General features: G+C 43.8%; 1 protein-coding gene across 1 annotated transcript in view; it reads right to left on the bottom strand.

The window, feature by feature from the left end:
• The window catches only part of LOC146173978 (venom metalloproteinase Antarease-like), a 121,026-nt gene that overhangs the window by 17,175 nt on the left and 80,526 nt on the right, over positions 1-23,325 (bottom strand). Inside the window, exons 5-9 of the mRNA XM_084585309.1 lie at positions 19,280-19,437; positions 12,009-12,080; positions 11,795-11,922; positions 11,650-11,699; positions 5,093-5,201 (exon numbers count right to left, since the gene is read on the bottom strand). Of these exons, the coding sequence (XP_084441435.1) occupies positions 5,093-5,201; positions 11,650-11,699; positions 11,795-11,922; positions 12,009-12,080; positions 19,280-19,437 (517 nt within the window). The remainder of the gene's footprint in view (positions 1-5,092; positions 5,202-11,649; positions 11,700-11,794; positions 11,923-12,008; positions 12,081-19,279; positions 19,438-23,325) is intronic.

The raw sequence follows: 23,325 nt of genomic DNA, 5'->3' as shown, positions 1-23,325 counted from the left end.
ACTTGTGACAAGTAGATATCTTCCGACCTACTCGAAGTATATCCAAATAAATAGCTTAAGAATTGATTTGTGTGTGTTCACTTAAATAGCTACAATATGTCGGCTACATTCCGGCTTTCATTCTTGTAAGCAAGTCCTAGCGACCTTGAGGCGACATTTTTAGAGTTTGGAGATTATGAAATTTAAAGGGGAATATTTTGGCCTGTGCGTGTGCTGTATATTACATAAATAAGTTTCGCCAACGAGCTTGCGTTGGTTTCTCTCTCAAAATATTGTTTAAAACACAGGCACAGGCACAGTTTTGAGGGCTTAAAGCATACTCGCTGGCCGAATTCGCTGCATTGGAGTTTGCCTTGTGACTATACCTTGTGTCTCTCAGTGGTTTATTCGCTGCGAACACCTTCTACCTCGCAAACCCTTGTTGGAGGTGTTGGTATTTCCAATAATGTTCCTCACGGTACGCCACAAACGAGCGCATGCGCATTGCCCAAACGAACCTCATAGATGGGGCAGCGGGTTGGACTCAATTACTGAACGCAGAGAGTCACAGAGAAACTATAACACTGCTTTCATGGTGATGACTCATTCCTGTGTTCCCGAAAACTTTTCTGGCGACCAGTGCGGAAATGTGTTGAAGCGGTTAGCAATATATGAGTGTGACGGCATCTATATAAGGAGGAACCTCCCTCTGATGCTACGGAACTACTCGATGAGGCGAAGTGAGATGCATGAGGCAAATTTAAGAAGTTGAGACGTTTTAAAGTGAAGACTTCTTGATATTTGCAGCCAACCAGTTTAATCAAAGAGCGCAGCAGAAAACTACTAACTTCACCCATACCTCTCTCACAATTTTTATATCCACTCACCCCTTTCTCACAGTGGAGCGTAGCAAACCGGTTTCTTTTTACGGGTTAACCTCCCTGCCTTTCGTCATCCTCGTCCTCATCCTCCAACTCAGTCTTCCACAAAATATTACGTCGCTCTTAAGCAAGGTGTGGCAGCATTTTAGTGGCCAATTCAATGTCACCTGATGTGACTCAGAAAATCGCGGCCGCATATCGAAGAACATCGCAGATCACCGCGCCTTTTTCAACCTGCTGCTATACTGGGCGTATCATTAACCAACGAGTGCCATCGCTTTAACGACATTTTCAGCTGGCGCGCACAGCAGAAATTTATTTGGCTCCCATATGCTTCCCTACGTCTTTATGTGAGGATAATATCGGATCTGCCATTCAATACAGCTCCCTACAGAACCGCTAACTTCGCTGCCACTGTCGTGAGAATAGTTCGCTGTAAACTGCATACATTTTCCCCTTTGTAGGTCCGGCTCAATGTTTACAGACGCATATTTTAACGTGCCTGACGTGTTTGTACTCAGGTCCTCGTGGGCGTAGAACTACCTAACTCGATTGTGTTTCCTGTGGTCAATTCGGTCGCAAACCCAAGCGTCCAGCAGCCTTGTATTACCGTTTACAGTTCTAGGTTTCACATTTTTCATTTCGGCGCCAATATGCAGCGGAGCAGCCGACGCCTTATGACCGCACAGCCGGTATCAACTGCTCCTGCGTCGGCCACGTTTTCGAACGCAACCTGAGGATCCGACTCTCCGTAATAAATATTGCGATCATCACGAGCCTGTAGCACCAACTGCAGGGACGATCTCCACTCCTTCCTAACATCGCTAGGTCACCTAACTTCCTTCTGTTCCTTCCTACACTTCCCTTCAATTATAACCTAGATTTTTCACCTACTCACATATCAGTTATCTTCCCTTTGCATTATATGACATGCTCACGTCCATTTCTTCTTCATTTCTACCAGAATGAAGAAATAGCTTGTCCTGTTAATCGATCCACCATGCTTCCTGTGTCTTAACATTACAAGCACCATTTGTCTTTTCGTACCTCCCTGCGGGGTCATCCACATCATCATCATCACCATCAGCCTGACTATACCCGCTGCAGGGCGAAGGCCTCTCCCATATTTCTTCAATTAACCCGGTTCTGTGCTAGCTGCATCCACTTGACCCCTGCGAAATTCTATATCTCATCCGCCCATCTAACTTTCTGCCGCCCCCTGATACGCTTTCTTCCCCTTCGAATCCACTTTGTTGCACTAAGTGACCATCGGTTATCCTCTCTTTGCACTAAATGTCCTGCCCATACCCATTTTTCTTCTTAACTTCCACTAGAACATCAATAACTAGAGTTATTTCTCTGACCCACTCTGCACGCTTCCTATCTATTAATATTACCCCTACCATTTTTCGCTCCGTAGCGCTCTGAGTTGTCCTCAACTCAAGTAGAACCCTTTTGGTTAGCCTCCACGTTTCAGCCCAATAGGTCAGTACAGGTAAGATGCAACTGTTGTATACTTTCCTCTTGAGCGATACCGGTAAGCTGCTAGTCATAATTTTCGAGTGCTTGCCAAATGCGCTCCATTCCAATCTTATTCTTCTTGTTATTTCCTTTTCATGGTCCGGATCTGCGGTTACTACCTGTCCTAAGTAGACATATTCGCCTACTACTTTCAGTATTTCGCTACCTAACGTAAACTGCTGTTCCTTCCCGAGGCTGTGGAACATTACCTTAGTCTTCTGCATATTGATTTTCAAGCCTACCTTTCTACTTTTCCTGTCTAGGTCATCAATCATAATTTGCGGTTCATCCCCCGAGTTACTTAGAAGGCAATGTCATCAGCAAATGACACATTACTGAGGCATTCTCCATCTACCCTTATTCCTAACTGCTCCCATTCCAAGTCTCTGAATACTTCCTCTAAGCAAGCTGTGAATAGCACTGGGGAGATCGTGTCTCCTTGACTAACTCCTTTCTTTATAATTTTGGTACTTTTTATGCAGAACTATGGTTGCAGTGCAGCCACTATATATATATTTTCTCAATTTTATGGCAGCATTTTTATGCTACCTTTAACCATCGCAGGCCACAGCACTGGGTTGCACACATTATGGGAGATTTTGGAGATGCCAAAAGGACAATTATGTTAAAGCCGTGCTTTTCCCCGCAAAAATCGCAAGAGGATATTTCGCCACTTGAGGTCTGGCCGTGAACGGCCCACAAGGCATTTTCCCTGCTATTGTCGTCATTCACTAGGTTTGCCTCATCCGAACCTCACCTTCGCAGCTCTTCTGGCTTGCCCCTTTTTCACAGAAGAGCACCCCACTGCTCTCCTCGCGCAGGGCGCTTTTTTCTTTGTGAAATTTTTTTTCAATCGCCTGCTCGAACCTGTTTTTCCTCACGCCTGAATGCTCTGTACGTGGCTTATTCTCTTTCTCCTCGTCCTTCTACACATCTTTCAGCTGCATACCTTCTCTTCCCGCGTGCTTCCCAGTTGCCTTGCGATCGAGCAGTTAAGTACAATAGGTAACGACTCTGGTTTGGTAGCCTGCCTGACAACCAGCGCGACAAGAATCTTACGACAGCTCCAGCGAATTCCAGAAGCCGGTCAACAAAGTCATATTTGTGAGTACCACTCTATGTTTACTTTCAGACAATTTTGGAAATGAAATGTTCTGGGCGGTTTGTTGATTGCTCGATGTGGTGTTTCATTTCAATTTTTTTTCCAGGAATAAAAGCGAGGCGCATACTGATTTTTTAGACAACTTCCATTGAGAAATATCTAAGTTACGTAGCGCACGAAATACTACTTCTGGAATGAGAAAAGCATCATTATTTGTTTTGGTTAAGATGCATCCAGGGGACGTAGACAAATGTTAATTACCGGGATTTGGTGCAATGTTGTATCACGTCTTATGCGATCGTGGCATTATAGGTCATCTATCATTTGTGCAAGACAAGAATCTTACTCGCTCGGGTTTGCAGTTCAGCAAGACATTAAAGGCCTATCACATACAAGCGATTGAGTGAACGCAGCCAGAAGGAGGTGGCGATGCAACGAAAATTTTAATTTTGGAGACGTTTACTCAGTCAAAAAGCTATAACTCTCGTTTGTCCGGTGGGCGTTTTGTAAGCGTTTCAAATATCCCGATCGTGCCTAATTTGCATGCACCCCGAGTGACATAGTCATACTACTTAAATTCATTTTTTAATAAAAATTACCTCCGATTTCTGTATTCAGCGTATTTCACTTGGTTTTGCTGGCATTTCAAGTAGAAAATTGTTCTCCCATTTAAAAATAGAGCACCGTTCAAAGTTGATTAAAACTTTTACATCTGGGGAGAGGGGGGGCAGGAATTGAAGGAAATTGCAGAAAACGAGAGGTGGTAATGAGTGGCTTCACCGTGCCTACGGGAGATTAGGAAATAAGGTTTTGAAGCTGTGCAGGGCACACCAGGCAAATTTCAATCTGAACTTCACGAATATTTAATTTCAATATATCATCAAAATAGTAACTCTAACCACGTAACATATTTTTCTGCACTGTTTTGTGCATTGTTTGTCAGACAGTGCACATTTGATGAATATGATGTTGATCTAATTGTTTATGTTTTTAGTTTAGGGTCTTCCAGTCGGCTAAGCTCAAGAAAGCGCACGTCCCTGGACCAAGCCTGGCATCAATGGTTTTCGCTTTACGATGATAGTTACTATAACGCATAACTTTCGCCATAACCTCATCCGCTTTTCAATCGCTGCTGACCTTGTGTAGCATCGAAAGCTTTGCCCTGCTAGCCACACCCTTCGCCTCTTCATTTGAAAAAGAGGACGCATCGTTTTCCTCTATGAACTACGTGATCTTCCTAATGCTGCTCACTTCAGCTCTTCGCGCACGTGCTACGATGTCTGTGTCGGTTCGTGTGGCCTGACCTCTCCAGCTCTGTCCAATGTTATGTTCCTAGGGGCACCAACGATGTAATCGGCACCCATGTTTACAGGTAAAGTTCTAGCAATTTGGAGAATCTAGGGTGTCGGATTAGACATTCTAAGACCCTCTCCTGACTCCCGCTTTGAAGATAGATGGCTTGAGGTAGCCACATATTACGCCAACCGATCAATGATAGAGTGTACTGTCTAGAGTATACCCTTAACAGTCCTCACTTTGTGATTCAAGTTCGCCATACAAAATGGGTTTCAATGGTTCGCATTTGTCATAAATAAAACAGTGAACTCACAAGTGGCCAACCTCGTGGGCAAATGTGTCCGCTCCACTGAACGTTCCCGGCACGTCCTCTCCCAAAGCCACAAACCAGGTATCACAAATACCGTTGTTGTAACCAAGACCTGAAAGGAGAAGTTGCAATGTGCAAGATGTTACGGCTTTAAGGAAGCGGTTTATTATTAAATATTTGCTTGAGTTTGTAGTTAAACTCAGTCGAGCAGAATAGTGATAAAGAGGATCATTGTAGATATGAGCTGCCACTATTTGTCTATTATGCCGAATAAATGAAAGGATCCTTGATATTCACTAAATTAAACACGCTGACAAAATGTCCGCGACTAAATGTTTTCAACATAAACATAGCATCAAAAAGTATCGTAATATCTTTCTACTAACTTCAGAGCTCGCCGACATTATCTTTTTGTCGTTTTATTTTACTTCAAAAATAGCATACTACTACTGGAGCTTCTCAAGATCTTCATTACAATGTCGGAAACAGAAATCTGCGCCATAAAAGAAATAGTAAAACGATGCCAAAAATACATAACTATTTCTCGTTTTTTTGTGAAGTGAGCTTTTATAAAGATCTGCAGTACATTCCAATATTCCTATGTATTTGAGTATTTTAATGTTTAAAACAGTTATTTGTACTGTACAATATTCTGCAGAAGCTTAGGTTTGTAGCCGACAAAACCACAAGCTGTATAAAGGCCGCAGAAATTTTAGTACTGTTTGCTACGAAAGCCTGCAATTTCTGTGTTTCAAGTTCGCGTCGTGAGGGACAAAAAATCGAATCGTAAGGTATCCATCAGAAAGATAGTTTTGCGTCTTTTAAGTATCGTAAAACTACGTGTGGGTTTGCCTTCGCACTGGCGTACACCATAAAATGTAGTAGTCGTATCCACGTGGGCTGAGGACGTCATTCTGGATCTCTGTGATAACGCACCAGGCGCTAGTCGCGCGCGGGGTAGACCAAAAGAGACCTCTGGCGGAAGAGTCTTAAAAGTTCAAAATGGCGCTCGTCGGAAGTACCCTTAGGAAAACGCCACAATAGATAAGTTGTAGCAGCTTCGCGATAATGCACGCCCTGGTAATGCCGAATTGCAGGAGGTTGACTCCTGACCGCAGGTTGCAGACGAACAGCCTTAGGAGGAAAAGGTACCGACGGAGCCAAACAGTGGTGCCTGGCTTTAGCGAACAAACGGAAAGAGCTTCAGGGGTGCTTTCTTGGCGGCTGGTGAAACGGTGATGGGTCCGGCGGTTGTTGAGATTATACAATGCTGATACAGCAGAGTGACAGCTGTGTGCGAGGATGGCTTTGTTGATAATTTCCTTGGTGGAGGTTCGGGATGTGTGTAACCCACTTAGTTTAATAGTGACTGAAGAAATTGAAACCTGAGCGGGCGTCAGGAATTTCCAGATCAGAACATGAATGCGTTTTGTCTTCATGCACATGTGCCGATTCTAGAGCTATGGGCGAAATGCCTAATCTGCAGATCTTGCCTATAAACGAAACATCAAACTAGGCCTTCACGTTCATATCCTGGAAACGTTATAAGCATGCCCGTAATTTTGTTCGGGTGGTTTGTAAGAGATGCGAGGTCTGTAGCCCCCCGATTTTGAAAAAAGTTAGTTTCTTAATTCACTTAAACCAAACTCGTCCGTTAACCCCACTTCAATAAAAAACGTACCCATCGTTCCTGCAGAATCAATAAGATACTTTGAAATTAATGCAGAGGGCGTATCTCATTATATGAACTCCCTTACATTACCGGTGTCCAGAAGGTGTGATGAAGAAAACAGCAAATCGCTAACAAGCACTCATCACTTTTAAACCGCGTATTTCACCTTATCGTTTCGCAATTTCTTGACACCGGTAGTGTTCCCGGCGATTGAATAAAGCACAAACTATGGCTATTTTTAAATATGCTGAGCGCTCAAACCTGTTTATTTGCCGTCCAGTATCTTTGACAAGCATCCTCTCAAAGCTAGTGAAACATAGCGCAGCATCTACCCCTATGAAGTCATTATCTGGTTTTACCCTCAGCAACACGGTTTTAAAAAGCTATTTTTATGCGAAACGCAATTATAAGAATTTATTCATGATTTATTACAGCGCATGGCCGACTAGCATCAGACTGCCAGTGTAATTTAAATTGTTCAAAGACGTTTGATCGCGCTTTACATTATTGATGGTTAAAGATGTCCTGCATTGGAGTAATGCAGATTATCATGCTGGATAGAGAACACCTTGTAAGGTAGCTTTCAGTTCGGATGCTCTAACTACTGTAACTTTTCTCTTGCAAGCGTAATATAAGGTGTTTCTTAGGATGACGGTAGGTCTCCTCTATTAGGGCGAAAGCCTTTCTAAGCTCATGAAACGAAATCCCGTGCGCGAGAGTTGTGAGCGAAGTTGGGTGCAGGATCTGTGTCCGAGATTTATCATATTCGGCGAGATTCCATGAGGTGCATTCTTGTCTAGCGCGAGATCTGTGCGCGAGATCTGTCATATTCGACAAGATTCCGTGAGCTGCGTTCTTGTCTAGCGTTCCTGCCATCTGCAATCCCACATTTGAATTCGCGCCAAGGAACGCCACTCGACTGCGAACTTGAGGGATAAATTGTGGAAGATACTGCGCCTTTTCTAAAATGAAAACCAATTATATTTATATGTACAAGAGGAAGGGTAGGCTTTCGCCATACTCCTCCTAAGAGAAATGTAGGAGACCCCCTGATTTTGTTTGTTAATAACATAAATTATCTGCCTTCTATCATCAAGTCTAAAGAGATATTCGCAGATGATCGGGTCATTTACCGTGCCATAAAAAGTTAGGACGACGCATGCGCCCTGCAACAAGACCTAAACGCTACCACGTTTTAATGAGAAACTTCGCTTATGCCATACACCTAGCGAAATGTAAAGTCATGACAATTTCCTGCCTTCAGAGCCCGATTTATCCCTTCATACTACATCAACTTAGCTCGCGTTAGTTAAACGACTTGATAAAAGTATCTTTGCGTGTATATTGCGACGGGCATTTCTTTGTTCGACGATCGACGAGCACGTTTGTTGCTATCGCCGCCGCCGAGTTGCTTAGTTTTTTTGCGGGCGCAAGTCAGCCCAATAGTTTCTTCAGTGCAATCATCGACCCTTCATTTGTGTCATAGACCTCGTCACCACTACGTGACAATATTACATGGTCCCCATCATGGGTAACTCACATCTAAAACATCTCCCCCGCCGCATGGCGCACTCTGGACTACATGCAGTAAAACCTGAACGAGTCATTCCAAGAAATTAAAAAATGAGCCTTCTTAACGTTCGTCACCCTGAAGCTTGAATACGCATCTGCAGTATGGAACACATTGAAGTACAACTTGCCGCTAACATCGAATCTTTTCAAAAGCGCACTGCACGATATATCTGCTAGAGCTACTCCATGTAATCCAGTGTTTCTTTCGGGTCGCGCTGTCTTATACCTCGTCAATACATTTTTGTGTACTTTTTTACTATCATCCGAATTCCAGGCACAAATGTTCTGAAGCACATCTAAGATCTGCCCGTTTAAGCAACAGCCCGTCTCGTCACGTATTCCTGCCTGCACGCTACGAATGAACCTCTCATTCTGTCCTCAAGCAATAGCTTCTCATACGCACGTTATTCTCTTTGATCAAACTTCACCGCATGCCTTCTCGCCTGCTTTTTTTTTTTTTTTTGCTGCATTGAGGTTATCCCCTTCTGAATATATATGTCAATCTTCAATATAATCTTTGTATTTGTTACCTGTGCTACTTTTTCGTTGTTTTGATTTTTGTTTCTTTTTTTTTCAACATTTTCAAAGACCATTACACATGTTATAATGCCTGACATTACGTAATTCATTCGGGACCTGAAGGGTTAAATAAATGCCGTAAAAAAAAACGATTAGCCGCATGTACAGCTCTCATATGAACTTTTTGTATGTGATGCAGTGAACGCGAGCATCGTAAGCATTCATTCCCTTTCCAGCTCTCTCTCATCACTATCTTCAAATGCACTCTCCACATTATCACTCGCTCTGGTAAGAAACTAATTAAAACTTTTAACTGCGTATCAAATGCATTCAAAGAAGTGGCTGGCGATCTTAAGCTCTGCAGTTATTTTGTTATCTTGTTCGCTACGCGACAATGTGAGGGATACCTTTCCTTGCATCGCGAGGTACTACTTTATTGCTTTAGGACTCTGTTACTCGCAAAATCAGGAGTCTGCGCTTTCGGGGTCACTGTGGCTAGCATAAAATAAATCTGGCATAAACTGCGGCACTGCCTTCTGGTTTGACGGTATAGTGACCAGTAGAATTTGCGCGTTCGTTGCACAGAGAAGTAGGCATAGACGCGTATTTTATACATGACGAGCTAAAATGACGTCACATGCACTATTTTGTGGCGCAGAGCCTCAGCACTAAATTCCGGAGCAGGAAGTGTTAAGGCGTCTAGATATGCCCGCCGCCCTTTGCCATGTTGCATAACATCAGAGCCTATCTGCCATTGCGACGTAAGTGCATTCTCCCTTTACATAAGCCGCCTTATTCGAGCGGCGAGCACTGAACTCAAAAAGAACCGTTCCATGAAGACTTCACATGTGCAACCAGGAGTGTATCATAGAGAGAGAGAGAGAGAGAGAAACAACTTTATTTGCTCGAGCTAAATACGACGTCTGCTTAGACGCCGTCGATGGGAGTGGTTCCCTCTTCACGGGACCCATATGCATCCCTGGCCGCCTGGCCCCTGGAGATCAGGACGAGCTGGTCTTCTACGGCGGGGCTGGTTAGCAAGGTCTCCCATCGCTCGGTAAGGGAGGATGAGGGATGGGGTGGTGGGGTAGTGGGGCAGGTAAGAGGTGGGGTGATTTCCTTGATGAAGTTGCATACTCCAATGACATGTTGGAGCGTGCCTATCTCAGTCTTGCAGAAATCACATTCCTTCTGGTACCTTTCCGGGTACATGTTGTGCTGAAGGTAAGGGTGCCAGTGTATCATAATGCGAAGATGTTTCAGAGACCACATCGTTGCGAAGTCGCAATGCCGCGTGGAGAAAAGAAAAAAATTGCAGCATGTCCGAGCATGACCTGAGCCTTATTATTGTCTTGAAAACGGCATTACGAGTGGCCTAGCCTCTCAGTGAATCTTACTGGCAGGTGATATATATAGCCGCATACAATTGCAACGTTCGAATTGCTTTCCATCATTTCGGAAGTCACACTTGAAAAACCTAAAAGCGACTTTGAAGTGCAACTCCAGCGCTAATTATCAACATCAAGAGGCCTAATAGCTCGTGTAACCCGTCTAGTCACTGAGCTCATTAAATTCAAGAGTTCACGCGTGGACTACTGAACAGGTTGTTCAGAGCTCTGCTGGGACCCGGCTAAATTCATTTTAGATTACCCAGCATCATTGGCGTCACTACTCATAACCGAAGCAGGCCTTGTGGTAAAACATCCGCCTCACGTTCTGTATGTGCCAGGCTCAACCCTGAATGCCGCCTGTTACCCATCGGTTTACCCCGGCCTGGTGCTAGACAATACTTGGGTGAAATAGTTGGGATATGCGTCATTGTATTTTGCGCTGATGTTCCAGTGATTCGTTCCATTATTCAACAACCATAACGTCGCCTGGTGTGGATAAAGTTATATGTTGCAAATTTTGGTCCGTCACCGCTTTCCCAGAGCATTTTACACCAGAAGAGCAGAGCACCAAGCCGAGGGAAATTGTTTACCCATTGGAAACGAACGGGTGCCCGACGCCACCGGATTCGCTCCTGGTACTCTACCACAAGGCCACAGCTCTTGCATGTTAAATTTGTCTTCGTGGGTGCTATAAATTGTGTGTATTAATCAAGAAATAAAAACAATAGAGCGTATAGCGTCTCCTATCGGATAGGAATGCACTTTTCTTCATTCTAAAAGTATATCGAAAGATTAAAAGGTTGAAAGGGTACAGCGTTTCTGCAAATAATAGAAGGTAAGCGCTGATGCTAGAATGATTTTTATGGCAAACAATGGAAGTATTCACAGGCCATTCTGTTCTGTTCATACGCTGCGCTGGTAGAGTATGAATAAGCTTGCGGTTCATGTTATGCATTTCGAAAAAATAAAGATTTCTCTCTAAACCACCCAAGGAATATGAAAGGAATATTTCTGTTTCTTATAAAAGCGCACTATATATTTGAAAATGCTTTGAATGATTCGAATTGCTCGTGCAACTTCTCCACTATATTAAAGTTCTTTGTTGGCCTTACCTTCTCATGTTCATGTTACAATGCTCTGCAATGTACTGTCTTTTACGAGCCTAGACTGTTCCATGTAAAGACATTATAACGCAATTACTAAGCACACAACGTTTGAAATATCGACTTCAGCATAAAGAGAAATATATTTGACGCAGAAACCATGCGCACACAAAATTACTTGTGTTTTCAGGATCTTAAAGAAGGAAAAAGAAGTGAAATCAAGAAAGCGCATTTTTGCGTGCATTTATACAGCTTCGTATACTTAAACATCTCTTAATTCCCATCGAATTTGAATTGGCTCACCTCTCAGCGTGTTATCGTCTCGTCCCCATCGCGTTCCGTATGCGTCGCGGCTGTCAAGAAATGAACAAAACTCAAATATATTTGGCTCACATGAAATGCTGTCGCTAGAAATATATATTCATAAAACTTGAAAAGTATAGGTTACCCAGTTAAGAAATATAGTGTATCCGGGTTTCCGAATCGTGCCTTTTCCTGAAGTGCGTATCGCCCAAGATTTTCTATAGTTGTTTCTGCTTTGAAAGTGTCTCCTTTGTGGCTCAAAAATGATTCATTCTGCAAAACATGAACGAAAGCAATAGTCGGGTCACTTAATACTATTAGAAGCCAAGATTATGTGAGCGAAAAGAAAATGTACTTACTACGCTCAACTCCAGACCAGTCAAAAGAAGTTGTATCCTTGGATCACGGGTTTCTCTGAGCCTAATGTTAACCTGAAACACGAATCGGAACTCCTGTTGAAAGCTATGCAGGCATTCTCGCTTTCAGGATTTAAGATTGCTGTAAATAGAAAAGACGCATTCAAAAACTGAAATACGGAATAGGATACCTTTACTGCGTAGTTTCTTGGCAGTTATGAGCGAATTATCCATCAGGTTGTTTTTAACCATTAAGCATTTTTCTTTGCGATTTATAGCTTTGCCGATTTGCTGAAGCCCCAAGGGAATGTGGACGCAAGAATTGCCAACCGATGGTCGAGACGGCCCATTTTATTGCTCTATGACGCCGTCGGCTAAAACAGTGCAGGACCAGTTGCTTTACTGTACATAAGCTGCGTTCATTTCCAAGCACTTCGTCCGACGAATGTTCTGCGCCAAGCCAGACGTAAGCTTGCCCCGGTAAGAAATCGAGGAGTAACGAGGTACCCCTAAGCCTCAGATGTGCACAGAACCTAGGCAGTGAGGGTTAAGTAAAAAGGTGTCCATACTCAATGTTCACATTGTATCAACTGTCCTCAGACTTCAATAAAAAGCCGGTACAGCGAACACATCCTTGGTGGCTCAAAAGCAGTACAGCCTTGCCAATTTGCCTGTCACTTTTCACCATTTTTGGGCCGGTGATCTCAGCTGTCCATGTGCTACAGCTCTGTACAGCAGCCCCCGCAAACACCGAGATCGACTATGATGGTCGTTTACTCCGGCTCATGGCGGGTGCATAACTATCACCTACATGGCACCCAACGTTGACATCACCACTATTGGAAGCCCTAGAGTAAGAATTAGCACCGTCGCCACTTATAAAAAGCGGCTCTAAAGGGAAGTCATACTCACCGCTCAGTGTGTTTGAAAGCTGTGCATCCATGCATTTAGTCTGACACGTTTAGTATTGGTTGTAACGGTGCCTAATAGTGAATTCCTACTTACTATGAAAACTAGCTATAATTTCGTGATGCAGCTGCCGAGCACACAATGAACTGCTACTTTGTTTTGCCGGAGTGCTGGTATCCTTGAGCTTCTTATTCGGTCAGGACATGCTGAAGCAAGCCCCAGCAATAATACACAACGGTAGAAGTCACTCAAATTGTGTAGTTCGGACACTTGTTACAGAGATCGAAGCTGGTCAGAACGCAATGGTGACCGAACTTAAATCGATAAGCCCTAGCCTAACGACCACAAAGCAAACCTCGAAAGAAATTGTGCTTCGCCTAAACAGAGCAGACGCTTGAATGATTATGTATGTCTTCCATTCGCAGAAATATTGACAAGTTTCCATATCGAATTCTGAAACAATCAAAGCCCTCACTGATTTTAATGTTAGCCTAGACGATGCTAAGCACCGCTCTCGTCGTTGAATAGTCGTTTTTTATGAAGCTGCCGAGCGTGCTTCCGGGACACTCTAGGAGAGCAAAGAAGCCATCGCGCCATAAGAAAATTAGCGAGCGCACCGCACTGACAAAGTGTCCTCATACAAAAACGGACACTGTCCTGCTTGCCTAAAATTGGTAGTCTTAGAAAGAAAAGAAATAACTATACATCAAAGAAGTTGAAACTGAACATTGTGTCAATAAGCATTGGTACCTACTTCTGGGCCACTACATTTTGTCTTAGTGAACAACTAGCACGCTTCACAGTGGTAATCACGTCCGGTCCAGCTCCACTAAAATCATTTAATCCTCCATGTAAACACCAGCTACCGCGCCCTATCACCAGACAGTCATTTTATAACGGAAATGAAGCTGCAGTTTGTTTTCCTTACCCTTACATAACAAGCTTTCTATCGACGCCCAACAATGCATTTCTAGCGTAACATTAATATATGTTACATAGACATAGCTTACCACACTGTCAAATAATCATAAATCTTTCCTTAATCGGCAAAATATGTTGTATATTGACAAGATCGTTATATCTGTGGAGGCGGTGGCTTCTTGACAGCAATCAAAGACGACATCGGTCGCTCAAAATTCTCGATGACACTCCTCTGAAAATGCTTTTTCTTACCTTCACTAGCTTGTGGTCTCTTAGCAAACTTAGCCGTATTATATCTTCCCAGTATTTAATTATGGTGCGATTCGGCACTTGGACAAAGACTTATGCTACGTATACACCAGAGAGCCAAGTGCAAATTTCTTTTTTTTTTTGTTGGAGACTTAGGATCCCTAACACACGTTATCTACTAACATGAAGAAAGAATTGAGTTTATTACACACAACCAGCTAACGATGGTGATCACTGAAGCTGGCTAACTTTCATTTGCTAGAACTACATATATACTGGATATGATACTAACATCTGTCTGTCCTAATTTGAACTTCGTTATTAGCAAAAAGAAATAAGCAACCATATGGTCCTTCTCACTACTTTTACATTGCTGGGCCATTAAGAAAAAATAAGACACGCCTATATCCGGGGGAAACGTTCGCTCAAAATATTTTGCGTCGTTTAAAAAATGCGAAATTCCCACATCTGCTACTGAAGATAATTTGCGCCTTCAAGTTAAACTGGAGGAATCTGTTCAGACCTTTGTATTTATGAGAACAATTAAAAAAAAGCATCTCCCTCATATATGAATACCGCAATTAAGAAGTAATTTGTTTTTTAAATTTATACACAGCCCTGTGGCAAATAAAAAAAACTTTTTAAAAGGAAAAGCATGAACGCAAGGCCAAGCAAAATTTCTTTACACCGAAATAAGAAACATGCTAAGGACGAACCCCCTACAGTTTTGGAAAACATTGAATCTTTTGCGAAATATCGTAGCTTCCAACACTGACAGCTCTGATCAGCCTTCAAGAGGAGTGATCTCGCAGAAACCTTCAACACCTCCTTTTGTTCAAACCTATCTCTGGAGTGCCGCCTGAATTATCATAGCCAGCTGTCTCGCACGATGTCAAAGAAGCTGTGATTCTAAGAGTAACTGTACCTCAATATTAATAATATCATATCTAAAGCACTGTAAAAATGTAAGTGTCAGTGAATTCTCCAACAAATGTTTTTACTATCCGGGCTGCCCATGTCATACCCATGTTGAAACCAGGCAGTAAATCATTCATTTACTTTAATAGCTTGTCATGTAAAGTCTTAGAACGCTTGTTGGTCAGCAATACTGATCAACTTGAGCGCCAGATATTTATTCAAACCGAACAAGCAAACGTCCTTAATGGCCCTTGTGTGAAACACACTGGGCTGAATTTCTCGGTTACCTGTTGTGAACACTGATAATTGATCAGTTACAAAAGTTGTCTTTGCTGGCTTAAAGAAAGCTTTTGGGAGATATCCTTATGGCCTGTTTGGGCATAAATTATAACTTTTTTGTCTGTACCCATTTATTATTTCATTGCCTGAATACTTCCTTAAAAAGAGAATGCAGTGTGTAGCATTTAATAATACAGTGACTAAGTCTTCCTATGTTCTCTATTGCCTCTCCAGTGATCTGTGCTCAGACCCCCCCTTCCCCCTTTCTTATCTTTAGTAGCAACATTCGCTGGGCATATCCAGTAGAATTCAGCTTTTGCAGGCGACTGCATATTTTATGGCTGAATAAATCACTATAAATACAGTTGAGCACACAAAACAATTTACAAGCTGTCGGATATTGTTGTTAAAATGATAATAGTTCTCATACAGTGATCAATATAATATAAGCTAATGCATTTTCCTAGGTGCTCTGACATAACTTCACACAGGTACATTCCATTTCGCGCTGGGTACCAGGATAAGAAAACAAAGAAATATTTTGTATTACGCCTACCTAACAATCTTGTTTCGAAAATAAACATTAAGCACACATCAAGTCTAGCTGTCTAACTTAAATTTCGCTCCGGCGACAGTAAAATTATAGCCTGCACTACACTATTACGCCCATATTAGAATATTCAACTGCCATTTGAAACCCACATAAGAAGTGCTGAAACTGAAAAATCATATGGTTATGCTTGTCGATTATGATGTTGTTCTTTTACTAATAATAACCACATAAGAAGGGCTGAAACTATGAAAAATCATGCGGATATGTTTGCGGATTAGGATTATTGTTCTTTCACTAGGGTTTCCAAATAAAAGGACCATTCTGGCTTGCCCCTAGTAGACTACGGCAGAAATTTGAACCCAGACAACAATGGTTTGTTTTGGCCTTCTGCTCTTCAGAACTGGGTAGCCAAAGCGCTTTGATGTGACCTTGGCTATAAGGAGGCATGTTCTGCCTTTAGATCTGTCGGATTAGGAAACATATAAACTGCGCAAGGACGCCATCTTGGATGCCGATTGAGGAGATAAGGCACACTGTTCGGCGTTGTATTGCCGTTCCCCTCTACGAGAAATCTGCCGCCGCAACTAGGAGGAGCGGAAAATTGCAGAGCCGCATTATAAGAGCACACAGGAATAAAGACGGAAGAAATGCTGATGCTCAGCGCTGGCTTACACGTCGAAAGAGCATGAATTGATACTTTCTGCATCTCTTTTCGACGTCTTGCTGAACGCCAGTGAGATGCGCAACGCAATCTACCGCAGTTGCAGGTGCGGGACTACAGGATCAGGTAGTGAAAGTCGGGTATCATGAGCTGCGTTGCCGCTGAAAACCTGCACCTGAAAATAAAGCATAGTAAAAGCGACTAAACTTCGCCTAAGTTTCCGACCAGTTCTCGGGACAAGCTGGAAGGCAGTCGACTTTCACGGACGAGTTCCTCTTCGCCCCACTTCGGAACCAATGACACCATGTGGGGTGTGTGTTTAACATCAGCTATAATCTGGTTTCTTTACAGGTGACAGATTAACGGGCGACGTTTGATTAACCAGTCAATGCTAAATCTTTAGGATGGTTGTTACTGTGTCTTAGCCTCACGAATGCACTCCAGCCATCTTTGACCCTTACCGCGTTTCTTGAGAAAGGATCAGTATTGAATAAAAATATTTTATTTGTACGTAGTACATACCAGTGTTGGTTGAAATGTCAGTTGATTGTAATTTAAGCCTTCATATTTATATCCGCTTTCAGCAAAGGATAGCTGCAGGTTTTTGGACTAGATATATTTTTATAGTTACTCTCTATATTCCAAGCCATATCCCTGGTTATATTCAAGGCGTATTCTGCAGCAGTCCCTGCTCGGTCAAGTTGTGGCATGCCACCAGCCAGGAGCGACCTCGCCCCAATTCTGTCGATCGGTGGCTCATTTAACAGAATACGTTCGTGTAAAGTCCTCATCGAGTATTTGATTCCGTACCTTCTTGGCGGGCCATTTCAGGATGGCTGCCACCTGTTCCACACACAGTTTATGAGTAAAACACGAGCTGTGAGTGCCCTGCTGGAGTGCTACGCCTATGCTTAAGCTGCAGTGGCCGCCAGCATCGCTGATCTCAACCATATCGAAACAAATATAGGGAATGCCGATGAAGATGCTTCCCTTACGACTCCGCTGCGGTGGCCCAGTGGATCGACAGTGGCATACCATGAAAGAAGAGCAGGAAGCTCGGCGCGGACGTCTTTAACAATGAGTATAGTGGCGGTGCTCACGACTCGATGCCAAGGCAAGTCGGTCAAGGCGTCATGCTCGACGGCGACTTCTGATCAGAGGGAGGACCATGTCAGTACTATAAATGCAATTGTTATCTGTCCTCGCGAATAAATAATCAGGCATCTTTCTATTTTTCATTCATGTTCCCATTAACCTTACTTGATTAGACGCATGTAAAGAAAATTCATAGCGTACTACATACCGTAGTTCGTTATGAATTAAGGCAATTCGGAGCCAATTAAGGCAGTGTTCAGAGGGCTCAGTGTATTGCATATTAAACCTACCGTCAGAGACGGTGCCAGACAAGCAGCTCCGAGATACGGGGTGCGCTCAGGAATCCATGCTGCTTTTATACCTCATTGCTCCGTAGTAATAAATGCGCAAGGCACTGTAGCCGCTATTCCGGCGTATCTTTCTCGCCTAAAATAAAAGCAGTGGAGGACACAGGCGACAGGCAATATTATGAAACACGATTCGAAAATAAACGACCAACAAAAAAAAAACTAACAGGACGGGTGTTGGTTCCCTCACAAGGCTGTGGTTTGATTACCTGCGGCTGCCCTGCACAGCGTGAAAGCACTGTTTTCGAATAACGGCGATGCACGATTTCCTTCATCCCATCCCCGGCGGTGACTTTATGGTGGAGGCGAAAAGCAAGGCACCTGAGTGCTATGGGATGTTAGTGCACATCGAAGAGCCCCACTTTGTCGAAATTTTTGGAGCAGTCCACTACGGCTTCTCTCATAACCTGAGTCACTTTGGGACGTTAAACCCCACACTGCAAACCACTTCTCTTTGCCGCGCAAGTCAGCGGCAGAACGGCCAAATGCTGCATAAAAATGTTTAAATGTTAAAAGCATCCCAGAGTTATTGAGAATCAAGTTTGTCTGCACACCGGGTGCCCTTCGCGACAGCTCGCGCTGTGATATCAGCGCGAGTTATGGTATTGCAGCAGTCCGGTTGCCTGAACCGGGGTTTGTTTACATTTTTCACCTATAGTACGGGTTTGTACCTATGTCTCCCCTTCCAGCTGCTCCCCTTGATGGTTTCTTTTTCGGCATGGTCAAGCGGTAAGGCGCAATCGTGGTCCTGGGAGCATGGTAATTTTATTTCCTAACAAACTATTCGTCAAATGTTCCTGCACCGAGTCTTCAGTCCTGTAACATAGGCTTATACGAAATAATATAACTGCGTCCAAAGTTTTCTCAATCAAAGTGGCATTCTTGCAAAGTTATTGTTCTTCCGAGCTTCATTCCATATTTTTGTGCATAAGGCTGCCCCAACGCTGCGTTACATCAGTTATAATACTGTTTTTTATTTCCTTCGGGTTGTGCCCCAAACAAAGCGAACGAAATAAATGTTCACTATTTGCCTCCATAGAACAGAACGATTGCTTTTGAGGATATCACTGAAAGGTTGTAATTTCACTTCCTTATGTTGTGGTGGCAGATTTATTCAATTTACATATATTTACATTGCTGGGATGAAGTAGTCTGTAATTTATATCTTCAATCGATATCGAGATTTTTGCCGTTAGTGATTCTTGGTGCGCCAATGGCAATGGGGGATACTTTCATGCGGTCTTATCATAAACATAGTTTGTAACTTCTGAAATGCGCAAGCAGATTTCGAAGGCACTTCGTAATTCGCTAAGTTGCAGCAAAGCACATGATGCCAACTTACTGTGTTAATAATAAGGCACACGTAGGTCGCCAGCTCCGTATCGTTAGCGAAGTACTGATGATGATATGTGTCTGATATTACAAATATTTCGACTGTTACACTTTCAGGTACCGTGGTTCGGGCCGAAAGGCTTCTTGCAGAAATTGAGCCTGGTGCAGCTGAAAAAAAAAAGCGTGATTTAATTTAGAAAAAGCTATATCTACTCAAAATAAGTCGACAAGGTCGCATCGTTCTCCACACTAAATATTTTAAAAACGAATATACAGCGGCTAGAATGTAGCGATTAAGCTCTTCGCTTGAGAAAAAATATTAGACACAATGCTTATTTGCCGGTAATTCAATTCATCAATTTATCCACAAGTTATTTTCTGTTAAATTTTTGAACAAGAAAGCTGAAGGCCCCATAACCAAATGTGATTTTTCTAATAGCATAATAATATAATAATTATTAACAACAATAATAAAAATAATAATATAAAAAGCATTATATATATAATAATAATAATTATTATTATAATATACCATAGGGAGGTGCCGCTCCATTTTGCCACGGCAATGAACGAGGAGACTACTGGGCCTCCTCTAGCAACCAGTGGGTCGGCAGCAGTCACCCAGAGGAAGAGAGTGTACCCTCCAAGTGACTCAGACAGCCAGAACAGTGATACAGAATTATTTGTAGCGCAAAATTAGACGGACAAGCTGAACAATCTAGATAGGCAAGCTACCTCCATGTATCTTGGGAGCCTCGTACCGGCGGCCACCAAAGACGTGAGGATAAATCCTTACAAAAATATCCTTGCCATTGATGTCACTGCGCGAAGCGCACTCGATAAATTAGGCGTATTAACCAAACTCAGCAATATCAGCGTTCGCGCTCTTAGTCTCCAAGGCAGCGAGACCACGGCTGGCGTCATTTACAATGTTGGAATTGGCATCAGTGACGCTGACTTCCATCAGCTGATCAAGCCGGTGACTGATAGCATTACCATAGTGCAAGTTCTGCGCCTTGGAAAGTCAACATGCATCAAACATACGTTCAAGGATGACTGCATACCAGCGCATGTCAATGTCGGGTGCTTTCGACATTCAGTTCGACCATTCGTGCCTAAACCATTACAATGCAGGAAATGCATGAAGATAGGTGACGTGAGTGCTGTTTGCAGCAACCCCATCGTGTGCCGCAGATGTTCAGAGGCACATAGCACTGATGTGTGCCGAGAGAACACCTTGAAGTGTGCCAACTGCAGTGGCCCCGCGACTGATCGTCGAGAGACTGCCCTCAGCTAAAGACTGAGAGGCCAGTACCGAGGCAAATGGTGTGAGATCGTTACACGCACAGGGAAGCCACCGCAAAGATACGACGACGTCACTAACACCGCAAATGATCAACAAAGAAGGCGACCACCATCGAAGAGAAGGCTCCAAGTGCTACTATGACTTAGCCAACTCCGCCACCATCTAAGCGCAGGAATCCCACCTTCTAGTGATGCTACACCTGGAGCTTGCCGCACCTCTTGGCCATCCCTATTGAAGCCTTCTATGTACACTAGGTCAGAAACGCTACTGCCATACAAATGTCCAACACCTATAATTAAGCCAGCGCCACGACAAGACTGACAGCAGCCAAGATCTGCAAGTGATCGTTATGCTCACGTCCCTGTTGAATGCTATGCGCAGTTTGCTGACGAGCCAGAAAAAGCCAGCAGCAAACAACGCTCTGACACACTACATCCAGTTTTTGCGGCCCTAAAATATTATGCACCATGGCTCCCCCGGAAAGTCCGGAGGAGCCATGGTGCATAATAAAACAGTCAAGCAAGCTTTTATTTTTCAGTGGAATTCCCGTGGACTTCATTTTTGGATTTAAGATATTCGGTGATATGTCTATGAAAACCATTTCTACGTTCTCGTTATTTGTGAATCGATCAAATCGAAAATTTTGCGAATATTTGGTTGCGAGGCATTTTCTTAGCATGCATGCAACAGAATTAGCAAAGTTATCGTATACATTCGACGTGAACTAACATACGTGCTTCATCCGGTTCCTCTAAAAAATGATAACCACTATGTCTGCATGACCGTGAAGAGGCGCACCTTGACGCTAGCACTTGTGGCTTTGTACCTGGTGTCATCAAGCCTCTTTGTTACCGAGAGACTGAGTGACCTGATGAGAGTCGCATGTGGTCCATGAATTATCACAGGATATTTCAATGCCCGCCACCCTTTGTGGCGAGGTGTTAGGATGAACCTCAGGGGCAGAAAGCTCGTCTCCTTTGCCTCGGATCATAAGCTTCAATGCCTTAATGACGCAACCCCGACGGTAATTAGAGGAGTTAATTATAGCAGCTACCTGGACTTGACTTTCGTTTCGGAAGGCCTTACAAGACGAGTCTGCTGGTTTTTAGATATTGAAACCCATGGGAGCGACCACATCTCGACCTACCTCACCATTACCGACCATGTCGCATCTTCTTCAGCACCATGTATGCGCTACATAGACTGGAACGTTTTCAAGGAAATTGTGCAAGATGCTTGAGTTGAAGGCTCCCATACTGGTATCGAAGGAAATATTAGGGAGACTAAGGAAACAGCAACCAGCTTCTTCAACCCTGTGGCAAACTACACCAAGTTTTATACTGAATTACAGCGACTGCGATCGTTACGGCGGAGAGCAGAGCGTAGATACCGTCGCACGAAGTCGCACCTAGACCTTCGGTATGCCAGGCGCATACAAAAGAAGATCCAGCCTAGAATTCAGACACTTGAGACAGCGATGGCGGACTTTCTGCGCAACCCTGGATCCACGGAAGTCCTTGTCACACGTTTGGTATGTGATTCGTGGCCTTCGAGCATCCCCTCAACAGCGCTACTCGTTCAATCCCTTGCGCTGCACCAGTGACGCAGCGAGGTTGATGTAGCCGAAGAGGTCTGTGCAAAGATGACTGCCCTCCCAAACCTACCAGCAGCGGTGTTGCTCTGATGTTCAACCATCGAGGGATTCCAGTGTGGATTTGCTATTTTCTTTAGACAAACTCAATGCCTCGCTAGCTTGTTGCAGACGGTCGTCATCGCCGGGACCCTACGGTGTGACGTACGCAGCAGCGCTTGTCAGCCTTGGCCAGGAGGCTCGGCGGGCTCTTTTCGATTTTCACAACACGTCATAGTGCGATGACACAGTTCCCAATGACTTGAAGGCCGTCCGGCTCATTCCACCGCTGAAACCCGGGAAATACCCCACGAGCTTTCATCATAACGTCCGATAGCACTTGCCAGCGGTGTCGGCAAATTTATGGAACGAATGATGCTCCCGCGCATTAAGTGCTACTCGGAGAGATACCAAGTGTATCCAGGCTCTATGTCCGGTTTTAGACTTGGCCGTTCGTCTATCGACAACATGGTTCACCTGGTTACATCTGTACAGGTGCAAAAAAATTTGAAAAGATTGACTGCGGCGCTGGTTTTGGACCGGCCGACAACGCTGCCAATTTTGCTTACAATGACGGACTTCCAGTGCAAATTCTGTTAGAGCCGACGCGGCCAGGAGGTTTCGCTGTTTGGCTGTGGAGCTGGCACATTCAGCATGAAACACCGGAGAGTTCTCCAACCGTCTCCTCAAGGCATTGGACTCCGAACTGTGCCTGCGTATTGCCCACCACACAACACGTCGTGAAGCAATGTTACTTTGTCGCCAATGGCTTGGCGTTGCTTCGCAAACAAATACGCCTTCCTGATCGGGATGGCTGATAGCCCTGCTTGTGAACAATGTGGCGTTGACGAGACAACTGAGAATCTTCTTTGTGACTGCCCTGTTTTTGTAACTGAAAGACATACGCTGCGTACTGCATTGGACCGTCTGGACGCTCACCCTTCAACAGAAAGGAAGATCTTCGGACCATGGCCTCAAAAGCCATCTGCGCTCAAAGCCTACAAGGCACTTCGCTTTTTAATAGAGGCTAGCCTGATTGACAGACTGTGACTTTCTCAATTCCTCTCCTCTTCTACCCTCCCCCCTTTTATTCCTCATTCCCATTCCCCAGTGTAGGGTA

Source organism: Amblyomma maculatum, chromosome 11 (genome assembly GCF_055883805.1).
Source record: "Amblyomma maculatum isolate TAMU_Amacu chromosome 11, ASM5588380v1, whole genome shotgun sequence".
In the NCBI taxonomy this organism is placed as follows: Eukaryota; Metazoa; Arthropoda; class Arachnida; order Ixodida; family Ixodidae; genus Amblyomma; species Amblyomma maculatum.
The sequence above is the reverse complement of the archived record's forward strand: the minus strand, read 5'-3'. Positions and strand labels throughout refer to the sequence as shown.